This window comes from Mus caroli, chromosome 8 (assembly GCF_900094665.2).
Source record: "Mus caroli chromosome 8, CAROLI_EIJ_v1.1, whole genome shotgun sequence".
Taxonomy (NCBI): Eukaryota; Metazoa; Chordata; class Mammalia; order Rodentia; family Muridae; genus Mus; species Mus caroli.
The window spans coordinates 39,019,752-39,038,752 of record NC_034577.1 but is presented as its reverse complement, the minus strand read 5'-3'; the positions used below and the strand labels follow the sequence as shown (position 1 = coordinate 39,038,752).

General features: G+C 41.3%; 1 protein-coding gene across 1 annotated transcript in view; it reads left to right on the top strand.

Annotated features, from left to right (window-relative positions):
- The first annotated feature begins 13,113 nt into the window (after positions 1-13,113).
- The window catches only part of Fam149a (family with sequence similarity 149 member A), a 47,384-nt gene continuing 41,496 nt past the window's right edge, over positions 13,114-19,001 (top strand). Inside the window, exon 1 of the mRNA XM_021170855.1 lies at positions 13,114-14,251. Coding sequence (XP_021026514.1) covers positions 13,644-14,251 — 608 coding nt within the window. The 5' untranslated portion in view covers positions 13,114-13,643. The remainder of the gene's footprint in view (positions 14,252-19,001) is intronic.

Sequence of the window (19,001 nt, the reverse complement as noted above, 5' to 3'; positions counted from 1 at the left end):
TCAATAAAGTGTCTTTGTGGAAAACAGCATTTCCATGCCCCTGTCACAGACTTAGGAGGTGGTTTGGGCCAAATCACTGAGTCGTGGTGGGATTCTTTGGTCTATTTTTTTACATAATATTTTTATTGATTATCTGGGAATTTCACATCATGAACCATGACCATACTCATTTCCCAGTCCTCCCAGGTCGGCCCATACCCCTCTCCCTTGAACTCCCAAGAAGGAGGAGGAGGAGGAGGAGGAGGAGGAAGAGGAGGGGGAAGAAGTGGAGGAGGAAGAAGAGGCGAAGGAAGAGGAGGAGGAGAAAGAGGAGGGGGGAGGAAAAGGAAGAAGGGAAAAGGAAGCATGTTCAATTTGTGTTGCCCATGTACTCTATGGAGTGTGGTTAAACTCCAAGGGGGCAGCCCTTAAAGAAAACAAGAGTCCTTCCCACCTGCTCCCCCACCAGAAGCCATCAACTATGAAGAACTACACTTCAGCATCCTTAATGCAATTTTAAGAGTTCTCCTCACTGGCTTTCTGTCTAGGCTGTTATCATGAGAGAGCACACATTGGGCAGCTTAGCCCCTAGTTTAAAAAATAGTTAGAATAAGTTTTACCTTTAACAAAAGAAAGCTTTTAGTTTTTGTTTATGATAAAAAGAAAAATAGACATATTGGAAATACACATCCAAAGCTCTTTGAAAAGTCTCTTCCTCAGGTACTGAAACATAAGAAAGAGTGTAAGTTGAAATGCAGGGTTAACAGCTGCCTCGATGACCCTGTTAGCTGGCTTCTGCCTTGCTGAGTGTTAGCCATCTTCTGTCTTGTTCACAGTGTTAGCCATCTTCTGTCTTGCTCACAGTGTTAGCCATCTTCTGCCTTGCTCACAGCGTTAGCCATATTCTGCCTTGCTCACAGTGTTAGCCAATCCCCTCCACTGTGGGACTCCTCTGATCTTTCTTTTCTCATACCATACTCTCTAGAATGAACTGACTTTGGAACTCCCACATGAGATGTTTAGAAGAGAAAGCGCTCAATGGTGATCAGAAGAGAGTGGAATAGCTGGTAGAAGGCTATGAAGAAGTGACATTTGCTCTGTGCTACGATTAGGAGGGGAGCCTTCAGGAGGCAGATGGGATTAGGAAAATGCTCTTTGCTGAGGGCTGAGTAGCTACAAAAGTTAATTCTCATTTTTCCTCATGGAAGCCTTGCTTATTCTCCTACGTTCGTCTTATTTGTTCACTTTTCAAAATCAGTTTGAATTCAACTTAAACTTGTATTTTGTGTTAAAGAACCATACTGTTCAGTGATTTAGCTCAAATTGTTTCCGCCTGAATTTTGGGGGCATCCTTAGTAGTCTATTGTGCCCCTTGTCCCTTTCATGAACTGTGTCATCATTGTCATCATCATCATCATTATTCTCTCTCTCTCTCTCTCTCTCTCTCTCTCTCTCTCTCTCTCTCTCTCTCTCTCTCTCGTATGCTTGTGTGTGTGTGTGTCTGTGTGTGTGTGTGTCTGTGTGTGTGTCTGTCTGTGTGTGTGTTAAATTGTACTTTTGGAATTGCTTTGTGTTCCAAGGTAATCCTGGATGTTCCCTTGCTCCATGTGTAAGCCATCCACAAGGAGTCCTGGACGCTTTAAATTGAGAATAGCATTAGTACACCTGGACATGCTTATCAGTGAGTGAATTCCCTTCTTTTAGGCCTCCCATGCTTCCAAGGCAGGGGATGTGAGTGCACATCACTCATACACATGTACATATCTGTAAATAGTTCCATGTCTGTGCACATCTAATATGTATATAAGCTAATCTCTATGTTACAATAGACAATAGCACACGGTGGTGCCTTCAACTCTAATCCATGACCACACTGATCATCTTAATCTCCACCCTGCTTTTCTGCAATCATCCTTTCCAACATTGATCACTGTCTCTTTAATTGGTCATTTGATTCTATCTATACTGGTATCAGAATTTTTTTTCATTTTTATTAGATATTTTCTTGATTTACATTTCAAATGTTATCCCCTTTCCTAGTTACCCCTCCAAAAATCTCCTATCTCCCCTCCTACTTCCCAACCCACCTACTCCTGCTTCCTGGTCCTGGCATTCTCCTATACTGGGGCATAGAACCTTCATAGGACCAAGGGCCTCTCCTCCCATTGATGACTGACTAGGCCATCCTCTGCTATATATGCGGCTAGAGCCATGCATCATTCCATGTGTTTTCTTTGATTGGAGGTTTAGTCTCAGGGAGTTCTGGGTTACTGGCTAGTTCATATTGTTGTCCCTCCTTTGGGGCTGCAAACCCCTTCAGCTCCTTGGATACCTTCTCTAGCTCCTCCATTGGGAGCCCTGTATTCCATCTAATAGATGACTGTAAGCATCCACTTCTGTATTTGCCAGGGACTGGCATAGCCTCACAAGAGACAGCTATATCAGGGTCATGCCTATTGTATATGGGATGGATCCCCAGGTGGGTCAGTCTCTGGATGGTCATTCCTTTAGTCTCTGCTCCAAACTTTGTCTCTGTAACTTCTTCCATGGATATTTTGTTCCCCCTTCTAAGAGGGAATGAGGTATCCACACTTTTTCTTCCTTCTTCTTGAGTTTCATGTGTTTTGCAAATTGTATCTTGGGTATTTTGAGCTTCTAGGCTAATATCCACTTATCAGTGGATAAGTGTGCATATCATGTGTGTTCTTTTGTGATTGGGTTACCTCACTTAGGATGATATCTCCAGATCCATTCATTTATCTAAGAATTTCATGAATTTATTGTTTTTAATAGCTGAGTAGTACTCCATTGTGTAAATATACCACATTTTCTGTATCCATTCCTCTGTTGAGGGGCATCTGGGTTCTTTCCATCTTCTTGCTATTATAAATAAGACTGCTATGAACATAGTGAAGCATGTGTCCTTATTACAAGTTGGAACATCTTCTGAATATATGCCCAGGAGTGGTATTGCTGGATCTTCCAGTAAAACTATGTCCAATTTTCTGAGGAAGAACCAAACTGATTTCCAGAGTGGCTGTACTAGCTTGTAATCCCACCAGCTGGATGGGTTTAGTGCAGAGTTCTATCAGACCTTCAAAGAGGACCTAATTCCAATACTCCTCAAACTATTACACAAAATAGAAACAGAAGGTACTCTACCCAATTCATTCTATGAAGCCACAATTACTCTGATACCTAAACCACACAAAGACCCAACAAAGAAAGAGAACTTCAGACCAATTTCCCTTATAAATATCGATGCAAAAAATAAACTCAACAAAATTCTCGCAAACCAAATCCAAGAACACACCAAAGCGATTATCCATCATGATCAAATAGGCTTCATTCCAGGGATGCTGGGATGGTTCAATATACAGAATTGTTAACCTCTGTGCTATGGAAGGCAACTTCGCATCTACAATAAAATGCTTGCAATACCTTTTGATTAGTTTTACGAACTGTTTTCCAAAGTTGCTTCAGCTAGCGTCTTCCTCCTATTCCCTTCAATGAGGTTGGCCGTCCTTATGTAATAATGTCATTTGCTTTTGTAACAGTTTTTATTCCACCCTAGGATTGGATTCGTGAATCTTTGGGAATTATTTTGGTTTTGTTTGCATATACAAAAGGTTATACTTGGTGTGTTGAAGTTTTATGGATTTTCACGAACATCCAATATATTAACCTTTATCACTTTGCAATCTTACAGGACAGTTTTCTTACCCTAAAACCTTTCATTAAACAGGGCTAAAGTAATAACTCAGTGACTTAAATTAACCCACAGAAGGCCAGCACATAGGCCAGGTGGCTTGCAAGCACCTATAATTTCAGATGCAAGAAACCAGATGCCCTCTTCTGGTTTCTGAGAAGATCCACATGCCAAGTCTGCGTACTCACACACAGATGCATAAAATATCTATAAATAAAAACAAGGTAAAAATTTGACTTCTCCTCTATGCCTTATTTACTAATTCTGTAGGTGTATGATTTTTATCAAGACATGTGCATAAAATCATCTAGTATGTAGCTAAAAACGTCTTTATTTATTTGGAACACTGTCATTTGATGAATTTAGGAGGCAATTTGCAGACACATTCAGGTACTTGGATGTAAATATTTCAGCACACTCGGGTCTGAGTTTACATGACTGCAAGAAGCAGTATAAACAGTATCAGGACAGGTTACTACACAGGAGAGAGAAAGCAGCAACTGCCTGACAGCCAAAGGCTGATGGAGCAGAGCTGCATGGCAGGAGAAGGTCAAATGACCACTGGAAACCACTCAGACCAATATGGCCAGTGGCGATGACTGCTAAGTGCCCTGTACTTCTTTACAATCCAGTCTCCAACTGTCAGCCAATCATGCAACACTGACTGTTCTCATCATTCACTGGAGTCCACGACACATCTGAAAATCCATGAGAACAGAAAAGAAGAATAAATCCTATCCCAGGAATTCCTGTCTTCCCTTAGCTCATGAATAATCCTCTCCCTTATTAGCTTTGACCGTTTGAAATACTGTCTACAAAGCCAGCAGATTTGTGGATCACTTTGAGAGCACACTTGTATATTAAGCATGTACTTTTGTTCTTTAATAAAACTTCAAACCCCTTTCTTTTATCTATTCCCAGAATGGATAATACTGACTTGGGGTCTCTGTCTGATCCATGTTATAAGATTCTCAGAGGAAATCTTATTCCTTAGCTTTTTTCAACTCCCAGTTCAGAAGGAGTCGATACAATCTGAGTCTACAGTCACCCATAGTGTAACTGCATGGAAAAAGCATTTTTATTTTCTCAATACGCACCAACATTACTTGTTAACATTTATTACTTCTTCAGCATTTTAGTTAAGATTTGCTTTAACTGCAATTGCCTCCTCTATTTAGGCATCATAAGATAAACATGATACTTCCTGATATGTAATATATATATATATATATATATATACACATATATATATACACATTTCTCTTTTGCTAATATTGTATGTGCTGTCTATCAATATTCTTTGCTCTTTACTTACATACTTTCAAATTATTTTTAGAAATTAATCATTAATTTATAGAAAGCAAGAAACATTATTGCTTTTATTTTCTTGATTCGCTGCTTGTAAGATGACCGGTCAAATGGCCAAACTCAAATTGAATTCAACTGTAACTTTTTACTGTTCTAGTAATATTTAAAAGATTAAGTCACACAGAGTGGCTTGTTTAAACAAATACAAATAAAACTAGTAAAAGGTGGAAACTCTGACTTGTACTTGACCCATACAGGAAGCGACATCTTGAGCTTCTGTAGACTGCCTTTCATAATTGTTCTCAGGAGGAGTCTATATCCCTCAAAGGGATTGAGGGAAAGGATGTTTGTCTGACTTCCTACTCAATTTCCATAGAGAACTTCTCTTGTTTCCTACTATCCGGATCCCCCCTCCCCTCCATCCGATCTGCTCATTCTCTCTGTTTTGTACTCACCTACATTTATGTGGGGTTTAAAATAACTCTCAATATTTTGCATAAAAAATGATACTCTCTTTCAACTGGGCTGAAAAAAAACCAATAGAATAAATTTGTTAGTAGAAATGAGGCCACACTAACATCATTTTTTAAAGATTTATTTATTATTTATTATTACATATAAGTACACTGTAGCTGTCTTTAGACACACCAGAAGAGGGCGTCAGATCTCATTATGGATAGTTGTGAGCCACCATGTGGTTGCTGGGATTTAAACTCAGGACCGCTGAGCCATCTCACCAGCCCCATACTAACATCAATTATTTATCAATGTCTCATCAGTTAAGCAAATTACCAGGAATCTACTTCCAACTAATCTCTCCCCTCCCCTGCCTTCTCTCAACTGTCTTCTTCAAAAATTCTGGGAATCAAGTCCTTCATTACTGGTTAAGATTTTAGAGTGAGGATAATTTAGCAGTGTTAAGCTGTGCTATTCGAAGAAGACCAGGATTGTCAGCATAGCTGAATAAATTATAGCTCTTACTCATTTCAGTGAGAGAGGAAGCACCTTGTGGGAAACTCCCTCTGGGGTTTATTCTTCTCACTGCTGTAACAGAATATCTGGTAGAAGAGACTCAAGGATCATAGAGTTTGTTATGGCTGGGGGTTGGGGGGACAGTCCATCATAGTGGAGAGAGCATGGTGACAGAGGTGGGAGGCAGCTAGTTTCACTGCATCCAATCAAGAAGCAGAGAAAGGAATACAGGGGCACCGCCCACTTTTCCCTTTTACCATTGTACTGAGTGAAGGCTGCATGTCAGAGGATAGTGTCAGCCACATTCAGGGTGGAACTTCCTTCTTCAGGTGAACCTCCCTGGAAATACCCCACCCGGTGTGCTCAGAAATGCATCCTGTAGGTGACAGTAAGCCTAGCTAAACTGGCAATGGAGTTGAATGGTCACATTCAGTAAGATGGTGCCAAAATGAACCCAGTTTAGCCTTAGGATTTGGGATGAGTAGCTTCTAAAAGAAGAGAGTGGGACAAAGGTAAAGTCACTTAAGAAACTGCAGTCAGAACTGGGTGGTGGTGGCACATGCCTTCAATCCTAGCACTTGGGAGGCTGAGCTAGGTGCATCTCTGAGTTCAAGGCCAGCCTGGTTTACAGAGGGAGTTTTCCAGGACACCATGGTGTTCCAGAGATTTCTATGACGCCTTCCAGCCTTGGAATAGCTACCCAGAATCAGTTGAAAATGAGAAGGCACATAGAAAGATAAAGGCACAGTTTACTCTTAGAAAGGTGGGATAACTGAACTGTTTGACCAAATGTTGGAGTAGACACATAACAAAGCTCAAATGGCCTACTTTGCTGTATAATATGACATTCTAGGCTTTTTCCAACGTTGTGAAAATTATCTCTCTGCCCTGAGTTTTTACATTTTTTTTTAGAATGATGAGACCTATATTCACAACGTTTTCAGGACCCCCTTCCCTTCTAACTCTTCTCACACTCTAACACTTCTAACTCTTGACCATCCTATTCATGACCACAGCTATACATTAGCTTGAGTTTTCTTAATACTTCCATGCTTTCTACCAACTCCAGACACTCTGGCTTTGGGGTGGAGGTGGAAGGTTCATGTTCCTCCCCTTCAGTGCCTTTTCCCCTCTCTACAGCTGGAACAACTCTCACAAGTGTCCTGCCTGCCTTACAGCAACCCTAGGATTTAGTCACACCAGCCGTGCAACAGAACAATGTGTTTGGGATACTGCTCATGCATGACCGTCCAGGTTCCTTGAAAGCTGACCACCCAGAACCTGTTACAGCAGTGCTGGTGCTTGCCATGTTCAGAGGAACGAATGGAAGACAAGGTTAAGTCTCACACAGCCAACTGTTTGAAAAATAAAGGGTAGGTTGAACTTTCAACAGTTGCCTTATAAAGGAAAAAGCCCCACAGATTTTATGAAAATATATTTTTATCAATAATGTTTCTGTTTAGTAATTCAGCTTATGGTAGAAAAGACAAACAGAAGAGAGCCATGGTGTTCCAGAGATCTCTTTGACGTCCTCCAGCCTTGTAATGGCCACCCAGAGACGTACCAGGTCTACGTGCAGCAGCCGTGTAAGTTTCCAGTTTCTAGAACTTCAGCTTAAATCCCAAGCTTTGCATGGCCTCCCTTTCTTTTTCCTCCTGTCTCCCATTCTCTCACACATATGTGTTATTCATCCTATGGATAAAGAGCAAAACAAATGAACACAGCTGTTGAGGACTATCGATGGCTCTCCCAAGCAGCCGTAGCCTTTCCCACGTCTACCCAGCCACGTGTCCACCCAACACGCTCCTTTTACTCCAGGCCTTTCTCCTTGTCTTTGCTTGGTTAAAGGTGTAGTTCTAAGCATGAGCTTCAACGTCTAGGTACCATTTTTCCCCTCTCCAGTACTGAATCACACCTGTTCTCTAGGGGAATGGATCAGTAAGACTTTAACCCTGGGCAAGAGTCAGAGACATGCTGTTGTTGGTGCAAGAAACCGCCAAACCCTGGCTACACTTTACCTTGGCTGTGTGACTTTGGAGGATCTGGGACCATGCCCTGCTTCTCCCCTCCCCACAAAAATAACCCTTTTGTGCAAGGGGTTTTAGGGGATGTTTGGCTCACCCTGTTTTGGTGGGAAATGATCTCCAGTGGAATAAACACTAAGTCAAATGAGATTGCCTTTCCTTGGAGAAACTGTTTCCTGGCATTTGTAGGAAAGAGTCCCTATGGACTTTGCTGATCACAGGTCAACCTGGCAGCTCAGTGAATCTACAGTTTCTTCTGATGTCCATCTCAGGTGGCTTCTGTGACATTATGTGGTCTTGAAGTTTGTGCTCTTCTATCTTATACCAGGCTGGAGGAGAATGGAGCCAGGAGGGTGACCCCTCTCCACATGTTCACTTGTTAAAAGTACTGGTGACTTCTCAGCACAGCAGTGGAGCATAGAAAAGAGAGAGATGCTATTTCAGGGATGCTCCTAGATTGTGTCCGGGATTTTGGGTTTCATGCTGGTCTTGGCACAGTGGATTTTGAACACTGTACCTTTGGATACACCCCAGAAGATGTCAAAGCACACACTCCCAAGCTTTAAGGAAAGAATCAACTGTTCTACAGTACATCTTCTTCCATACTTTTTACTTTCTACATCCCACTTTATATCTTCCTTACATCATTTTATTTACTTTCCATCTCTTTTCTTCCCTATTCTGTTTCCTGGATTTGGTTATGTCCATCTGGAGTCATGCTGCTATGCATTGGGCATAGTTTGTGTGCTTCCTGGGAGTCTACATATTTAGAAACTTTCGTTCCAAAAAGATAGTATTAAGAGATGAAGTAACACCTTTAAGAGATAGGTCCTGGCAGCAGGCCCTTGGGTCTGGCTTTCAAGGGGGACTAAAGTGGTTCTTACATGACCCTGTTGTGGTTCTATATGGAGGATGTTGATGAAGCAAGCAACTGGACCAGCTCTTTGTGTTGTCTGTTTCCTGGCTTGAGAAGGAAGTCTTCCCCTATAGATGCTCTTCCAGCCACCCTCTTTAATAAGACTCCACCACGCCCTTTGGATTTTCAGTCTTCAAAACCACAAGTGAAATAAATATTTTTCTTATAAAGCTACCCCATCTCAGCTACCCAACAGTTGTGAAAATCCTGGGAGAAACCCTGGGCATATTCACATAAAACTGTTCTTTTATTTTAAGACCTGGGAGATATACCATGGCCAGTAGCATCCAGAACTGTCATAGTTGACATTGAGAAGATTTAATGACAGCATTTGAAAGGATGAGGACATTCTCTGTGTATAAGTGACATGTTCAGACAATAATGGGGGCTGTGAATCAGTGGTTTCCCTTTACATCTGATAACAGATGCCCAGCTATTCACTGTGTGAATAACAGTTTCTCAAAAGAAGGACCATCTGACTTGGCTGAGTGTTTATGTTGGTAAGCCTTTTCTCTGGTGCATCAGACTGAATGCATCATGAAGGGGTTTTTGTCTAGAGCAGGATCCTGCTTATCTTCTACACTGCAAACCTCTTTGTTTTTCTTATACTCCTCAAGTAACAGTATGAGCAGCAGCATAGCCCTCCTCAGATGCTTGGGGTTGCAGCTGGGCATGTTAATTCTCTTCACTCACCATTAGTTCAGGAAGGGTCTCTTTCTTGACTGTGAGACTTAAATGGACAATGGATGCTAACTTAAGAAACTTCTGGCAAGTATTTTGCTCTCCCAAAGATGCAGTGAACTAAATCTTTCTCTTACCTTCAGTGGAGCTATTTAAGAAAAGATGGGTGGTGGCTTAACACCTAGACAGTGTGACAACAAAAAGGAGAGAAAGGTCTCGGGTCTCTGATGGCGTTGATTAACTTCAGCAGTCTCAGAAACAAAAAAGGATGGGTTTTCTGTTCTGTGAGCAATTCAAGCATCATGCTGATCAAGGTTGTGTTGGTAAGGGCTTTCATTATGATGTGAGACTCAGTGTACCTGGACTGCTCACCAGTCTGGTCCTTTGTCCTCTCTGCTACATTGTATCTACTGTGGTACCCAGTGTGTACTGTTGTGATCCACAAATAGCTCTATCTGCATGCAGCTTGTTGACCTGAAACCTGTTCTCTTCTTCCTATTTTAATATTTTCCTCTTAGTAGAACAAATTTAATCAAATATGAAGCAAATTTTCCAGGGTCTTGGATAAAATTTGTGTTTATCATAGAAAATAAATAGACACATCCATTGAAAGTATTCAAGTTGTACAACACTGAATGAACTTAGAAGTGAATGTAGCTATAATTTCTTTATACTGCTTTGTCTCTGATTAATCAATGTAACCTGGAGTCACAAAAAGAAGAATTAGCTCAATTAAAGCTGGGAGTTTTTCTTTACATTTTAAGCTTTGCTTAGTGATCTCTATAAAGAAATGTAACTCCCAGAAGATGTCCCTGTTTGAGACAGGTACTTCATAAACAAATTAGTTACTCTTGTTTGTTTTGATCAAATATTAAATTTCCAAAACATAAAATTTATTCATAGAAACATTATTATAGTTCCCTAATATTTTCTCTATGTCAGAGCTAAACAACAGAAGAAAAATAAGCCAAGTTCTTAGCTAATCAAAATACGATTTTTAAAACTAAACACTTTAACATTACTAACAGCCTGTCTAAAATGAGTACAGTCCTAGTGCATGAATCATTTCTTTTCACTACATTATTCTTCCGCTTCAGCTAGAGCATCATGGTCCACCACCTAAGGCTCATGTCATGAAAACTGCATGCTGTTGGTAATTAAGGATTAACCTGGTAACATCTCACATGTGTCTGCAAAGGTGTTGATGGACGAACAATGGCTGTAAGAGACCCAGTGGCTTCCTTAGAAGGGTTTATTATGGGTGCAATTACAGATCATTTTTCCAAAGCAGTGTCTGCAAAAACAAAAGGGTCAATCACTCATCCACTGCCCCTTGTTTATGGGGCTAGCTTTTCAGAAAGCCACAGCCATTAGTTAACTAGCAGTAGGACCTTCCTCCATGAGCCTTCTTTCTTTCTGTCGCTTTCTCTACGGATTAAAGACAGTTGCTATCACCACTTGAATTTATAGCCGGCTGTTTAGAGCCAGTGTGGCCACTGAATACTTTTCTAGAATCACAAGTAAAATACTATGATGGTGAGAAGCTCCTCTTTGCTTAAGCAATCCCCTAACAGTTTCCTAGGGTTATCATAACAAATTGCCACGCCAGGATGGCTTCACGTAGCACACTTCTGCATGCTATAAATCCTACACTGGGTATCTGCAACGCTCGGATCCCTTGGAAACCTGCAAGTTAGGATTTTTCTCTCCCTCTACCACCTGGACAGTAGTTTTCAGACTGTCCACATAATCTGTCACCACAGAGGTTAGGGTGTTTTCTCCCATGTCACTTTTCTTCCTCACAGTATACTGTCCCATTGGCTTAGGGTCCATGCAAATAACCTCATCTGAACTTAATTATATTATGGTCCTGTCACCCAGGTTTTTTTGTCATATGGTTTCAGTTGAGGTCAACTATGATTCAAAAATATTACTGTAGGAATTATATGAGTCTGTGTATATGTGCCTGTGTATATGTGTGTGTCTGTATATACATATATACATGTAGATAGATAGATAGATAGATAGATAGATAGATAGATAGATAGATAGATAGATAGATAGATAGTGTAAGGACAAGGGACCAGCCATTCACATAGCATTTACTGCAAGCCTGAGGAGCTATGTGAAGTATCTGAATGTCCTGATGTATGTTCCATAGCCTGGGGACCATCTGGCAAATTGCAGCACAGGGGAATGACAAGAACATGGCAAGTGGCGGTTGGCCAATGCCAGTCTGCTTCTGATAGCCTTTCATTGTCCTACAGTCGTCACAGCTTTTCTGGTCTGTCCCAGCACCTCTGTCTCTAGGGTCCACCACTGCTGACCTGGGGTTGTCTGGCACTCACTCACTCTTCCCCTCATCCAGGTCCTTCCTTCCAAGCTTTCCGTGTTGACGACTGCATACTCTTCCTAGTCCCAGAATCTGATTAGATGGAGCCTTATTGCACTAGCGCGCTCTCTCTCTTTCACCCTCTCCCTCTCCCTCTCCCTCCCCCTCCCCCTCCCCCTCTGCAGGTGCTGTGCTTTCTCCCAGATGATGCTGACTGAGATGGTGGTCATATGCTACACTTGTGTCTAAGGGCTTATCTCAGTCACAGCCTGAGATAGATAAGTATCTGTTTTGTTTTGTTTTGTTTTGTTGTACTTCAAGAACACTGTATCTCCTTGCCTCTCAGTGCTAAATTGAGTCTTGAAATTCTATAAAGGTGCCTCTGACATGTTTATTTGCCAGGTAGGATACACTAATGAGATCATGGGCCATTTTCAATATGATAGGTAGAAAATGAGCTGCCTATAGGAAAACATAAAGCTTGATGTTCCAATTATGTTACAGTTTGAAAAGAAACACCCTCCCGGTTTCATGTGCTGGAGGCTTGGTCTTCAGTTGACAGTGTAGAGATCCCCTCATTAAAAGTGTTTTTAAATGTTGTCATAGTTACAACAAACAGAGACGCAAAGCTTACCAGAAGGTATAAAAATAACCATAGCTCAGAACCCCATTTGAGAACTTGCTAAAGACTGAAGAACACAGAGGTCAAAGCTGAACCCTCCTCACATCAATGAATAAACCCCACCCATGTCTTTTGCAAAACTCAACACTGACCTCACCCTACTGCAGGCATTCACAGACATATACTCTACCATATTAAATATATATATATATATATATACATATACATATACATATACATATAATCAAAGTAGGTGTAATGCCATTTGTTCCACATAAGATATCTTGACATCTTCAGTGATGGACAGAAAATAGATCTCGGGGTAAACAAAGTGGAGCCCATTTCAAGCATATTCCCTCAATTCACCTTCCTGCTCACTCTTCTCACATCGAAGAACTGATCATGCGCATAGTATATTTGAACTTGTCAAGTCGAATGAGTTCCAGAACATTCTGGAACCGATGGGTTCGCTTGCAGGGATTATGTTCAAGGTCCTAGCTCCTGGGCAGCCTGAAGCTGTAAGGATGATGGCGAAATTTGAGACTGTTTCTTTAAGGCAAGAGTCAAGGAGGGGAGCTGGTGTTTCTATTGTGGACACAGCCCAGCTACAGTCTGGAGTCCAATTAGCAAAGAGCTTAGCAGGGGTTTTGTTTAGCTTAGCAACCGCCTGTGCAGCCCCAGGGGCCAGCCAGGGAATCTCCAGCGAGTTTAGCCCATAATCCGTGCATCCAACACTAGTCCTCTCCTTGAGCTCTGTGCCCCTGGTCCCTTGAACATCTTACTACACTGTGGGACAGGAGGGATTTCTCTTTGCAGAGGGTAACCTGCCTCCCTCTGTCGCCTTTACATCTGTGGGTCCATTGGAGAGGGTCTGTCAGACCCATAAGGAACTAAACGCTGAAACAACGGATTCCTGGGAGGTGGAAAAAGACCTAGAAGCCTCGAGGAAGCTGTGTGCCAGGACCCCAGGACCCTCTGCTCGTCCCCAGAGCCATCTGATCCAGATCGCTGCAGGGGGTGGTGGATGGAGCCCTGCAGACCAGCACCTGGTGTCCTTGACCTCCCAGCAACAGTCACAGTAGCCTCTCCAGGACCAAAGCATGAAGGTCGCTGTGTTGGACCTGGGGTCTCTGTTTGCCAAGATCTTCAAGATCTCAACAGCATCCCCGGCAGTCTCCAGCCACCCTGGAGGCGCGGCGGCCACAGGATCAGTAGACTCCGGCGCCAGCATGTCGCTTAGAGAGGCTGAGACCCTGACTTTGCTCCCATCTCTGCCTCCAGACACCGCGGCCTCGCGGGAGCCCTTCATCCCGGTGCACACTCCGCTCCTTGCCTCGCACCCCAGGAGCTCCGCAGCTGCTCAAAGAGTAGAAGCAACAGGGTATTCCGGATCTCTGCCCAGCAGCTCAGGAGCATCCATAGCACCGTCCTTAACCCCCTACAGCGGCTCTGCGGGCTCAGTGGCTTCAGTGACTTTACCCAGCCCAGGGGTTGACTGGGCGACCCTGCCTTCTGTCACCATCCCCTTGGGCAGCAACAGCGTCGCAGCATCAAGTCCACGGAACCCTCGCCAGCCGCGAGCTCCTGGAGAGCGAGAGCCCAGTGTATGGATGGCCCCAGGTCCGGTTCCCAAAACTCTGTTTTTCACCTTGCCTGACATTGGCGAGGAATGGACCTCGGACAGCGACTCCCAGGATGACCCAGAAGGGTGAGTAGCAGCAGTCTCATCAACTTTGACTTCCACCTTCTGCCTGCCACAATCTCTTCCCGGGTTCACTCCGCCCACTCCCAGGCTTTCTGGTCATTTCCAACATAGACCATGAGAGACTTTTCCTTAACATCCTCTGAGTAAACTTCTTGTTGATCAGGGGAGAAAAAGAGGGAAGGGACAGACTGTGTGCTAGGTCTCTGCTACCCGAAGCACTGAACCCTAGACAGTGAGCATGATTTTCACGAGTCTGTTTATTTTCAAGCACCTTTCTCTGCGACAGAATACACCAGGTGTCCAGGCAACCCGCTCTACAGGAGAGCAGCAATGGTTAAGAACTGGCTGAGCGGTGCTTCCACAGTTTGAGGATCAGATCCCAAGAGGGATGACTTTCCTTTACCGCGACACCTAGTTAATTTACATATGTATCACCTCATCTGTTACAAAGGAGACCTGTGATGCTTAGAGTTACATCTCCCAGAGGTCTTCAGTTCTGTCTTGGGGCCCTGTGTTACTACAGAAACAAGGACTGACTTCACCAGAACAGAATGGGAATTGGAGGCCACTTTTCTCAGCGGACACACACACACACACACACACACACCATACACTTACCCTTTGAAATCAACGCATTATCCTTACCAAATAACTCGAGACTCTAGAGTGACAGTGAATTCTACTTTTATCGAGAGCGTGTTGCTAGATGTTTTAAAGTGTGTGCAAACTTATTCACCCTTTTGAATGCTTATAGAAGAAAGTTGTTCATGGTATGAGTGCATCCTTGTCAGTACTGGAAGTTCCATAATAGTCAGTCGAATTAAGCTGTTTGTCAACCAATTACCCCTTAATAAGGAAAATCAATTACACTTGGAAAGCTGCTCTAATTACCTAAGGAACTGGGCCTTTGTTAGTAGCAACTAGTCCTTAACATTTATACAATTAATGTTTTATGAGCGAACAGATCTTCACAGTGACCTTAAGCTCTAGGCTCAGCCCTTTTCTTTAGCAAATAGACATTATAACAGGCAGAAGAGCCAGGAAGGGAAGAGGCATTCGTCGATCCGAGCACATATTAGTTTCCTTTGTATTTTCCAAACCCTTTTTACTTTTAAATAACTGTGCAGTTGGTGTTATTTGCAGAAGCTAATCTGCATTAGCAAATGAACCCAATGTTACTGAAAAGTGAAAAAAAAATTAAGTTTCAGTTGTTTTCAGAACTAAAAATGCATCGAATGTTGTGTTTTTCACAAGTCCTCCTGATGGTGTATGCGTCTACACTTAAGAGCTGAAGACAAAGGTATTGACAGTGGCAGGCAGCAGACAAGCCTGAGCAGATAATTTTCTTTGTAGGTACAAAATCACCTCTTTCTTTTCATCACACCCAATTCTATTCTCATTGAAAAGTAGACACAAAGAGAAATAGGCTGTACTATTATATATTTCTCCTTTATGCTATTGGTAATATGGACTAACTAAACATTATCAGAAAATGAATTTGAATTATGTCCTTGCCAGCTTACCTGTTGGTTAGGACATTGCTCTTGGCCTGCTTGACTAATATTAAAACTGAACACTTAATTTTAAAGAGCCAGTGGACATGGTTAATGTGAAAATAGTGTGTGTGTGGGGGACAGTGGGGGGGACAAATGACTAGAGAGAATGTGAACATATATTAAAATGGAAACAAACACATCCTGGAGAGACACGAATCCTATTTTTAGACCATAGTGCTCAGTTAAAGAAGAAAATCAGAAACCATGGTTTAGATAGAGAAAAAGAAAGCAAGAAAGACAGAAGGCAAAGAGAGAAATACACAACAAGAAAGAAATGAGAGAGGCAGAGAGGCATAGATAGGTAGAAAATTGGTGAATAATAGGAAGATACATAGATATACAGATAGCAAGATAGATGATAGATAGATAGATAGATAGATAGATAGATAGATAGATAGATAAATGATGGATGAAAGATAGATAATAGATTAGATAGATAGATGATAGATAGATAGATAGCAAGATAGATGATAGATAGATAGATAGATGATAGATGGATGAAAGATAGATAATAGATTAGATAGATAGATAGATAGATAGATAGATAGATAGATAGATAGATAGATAGATGATAGATAGATAGATAGATGGATGGATAGATAGATGATAGATAGATAGATAGATAGATAGATAGATAGATAGATAGATAGGGCTACATTTGGGTGAAGGTGGAGGAAAATGAGTGTTCTTTCTTTGACTTGTTGTCTGGTTCTCACACCTTTGCTGTTTGCCTTCACTCCCCTATGCATTTTCTCTCTACACTATAATCCAATTGCCCCATTTTCCACTATCCCTTCATTGCCTCATTCTGTAGTTCTGGTTCCCTGTAAAGGGTCTTATTGATTTGTTTGGCAAATGAAATAATTCCCAGCAATTGATATGGCACATATGTTAGTATGTAACACAAGAAGAAAGTCTGTCTTTTATCCTGGGATCAACCTCTAAATTGTAAGGAGAATACAGGATGCTGGTCACTACTCACCCTCTGTTCAGTTCAGCATGTGTTCATTCTCATCCCACAATAGTGTGAGCCAGTTCCATCTCATGCTCTTTATTACCTTGTACCATGCTGATGGCAACATGTGCCCACAAAGGCATTCAGTAAAAACACTTTAAATAAAGAAATAAAAATGTTTTCTTCCTCACATGGTTCGTGTCCATGAGTTCTCAATTTCAAAAGATCAGGAAAAAAAATTAATTGTCTTTCTTTAAGAATAATTGTTTTGGGGACCTTTTTTTGTTTGGTTGTCTTGGTACTTTTTGGAGTAAGTAAGGCTTTCTCCTGGGACGTGCTGTTCATTCAGGGATGATGCATGAGCTCTGCCTACAAGTGTTAAATGGTTTTTATATTCTCTTAGAGTCATAGGACCATGCCTTCCAGTAAAAGGCAGAATCCTGGGCTAGAGAAATCAAGAAGTTAGTAAAGTGCTTGCCACACAAACTCAAGGAGTTCCACCCTCAGTGTCCATGGAAAATAAGTTAGGAATGGAGGCCTGTGTTTGTAATCTCAGCACTGGGGAGGTGGACACAGACAAATGCCTGGGCCTTGGTGATCAGTGAGCCTAGACAGATCAGTGAGCCCCAGGCCAGGTCAGACCCTGTCCCTAAAAACAAAACGACTTTGCTTCGCATCAACCAATTCACTTTCTCTTCTGTTAAACTAGAAATAATAATTCCCAGTCAAAGATATTGTAGGGGTTAAAAGAGGCAACATATAATATAAAAGACCTTTTGGTCAACACATGTATACACATGCAAATGTGTACATACACACATGTGCACACATATACACATGCACACACAAACACATACACACATATGTCTACACATGCACACATACATATGCACATGCACACATACATATACACATGCAAGAACACACATACACATGTGTACATGCATTCACATATGTACATATATGTGCGCCAATACATGAACACACAAACTTACATGATTTTCAACATGTCACATTTTCTTAAACATAAACAATTTTCTACCTACCACTTAAGCAGTAGCTGGTTTTAACTTTAAATTGTTCTTGTTATTTTATTTAAAATCTTTGTGTTTGAGCTAGTGGTTAGTCTCCTGCTATATCTTTAAAGAGCAAGTTTAAGTTCTTTGTAACAGTCTCCATACACAGCACCTGGCTGTATTAAGTATGTAACATGATATGCAGTCGGGATCCTGAGTTACATAGTAATTATGATTCACTCAAGTTTTTAAAAATATATTGAGGTCAGATTGATGCTTATCTAAATCCAATTTTATAGTATTTTTAAATGGAGTTCTTACAGTATTAATAATTATTCCAATTACTCAATTAACTTTCTCTTCTGTTAAACTGGAAATAACAATCCCCTGTCAGAGATATTGTAGGAGTTAAAAGAGGCAACATATAATATAGTCCTTATCCAGTTATTCTTATTATTCTCTTCTTCACACCTGCTGTGTATCCTAGTCTCTGGCCTCTGTTGGATTTGTCTTGCACCTGCCTTTCACTTCTTGACACCTCTGGCATAGAAGAACTCCATAAACAGCTGTTTACTATTGTCTTAGAACGTTCAGTATTCCAAATACAGTATTTATCATTCACAGCATCCTTTGTATGGAGTAGAGTTTAGCTATGATCTACAGTGAATGTGTTATTTTCCAGATGTGAACTGCCAAGCTATATGTGACAGATACCTGTTCTATATAAGATCTGCGGTGAGTTAGATTTTTGGAGTAGAGCAAAACCTGGAAACTGTCAGAAAAAAGAAAAGATGAATCGTTCAGGAGAGGCTAATAAATAGCATCACATAGACACACTTAGTAGAATGTGCTTCATTAAAAACTGTGCAAATGAACACAATAACATATTGAAAAAAACCAGACTCTGCCCATTGATTCTGGAGAAATCAAAGAAGTTATATTTTATTTTTGTTTTCTTTAAAGCTAAATAAAGCTGGGGCAATGATTATATATGCTGAACTTGAAAAGGGACGTCTTTGGCAATGAAAAAAAAGTCACAAAGACTTTCTCTGCTGATCTTGTTTGATTTCACTAGAGTGAAATCAAGTACCTTTTCTGGTGGATGTATATGTATATAGACACACATACACAAATGTGCCTCTATACATACATATTCTTCCTAGAATTAATGTTTCCTTAAATTTATAACTGTAACTTTTGGAATTATTTTCAAACAGTGTAGAGCT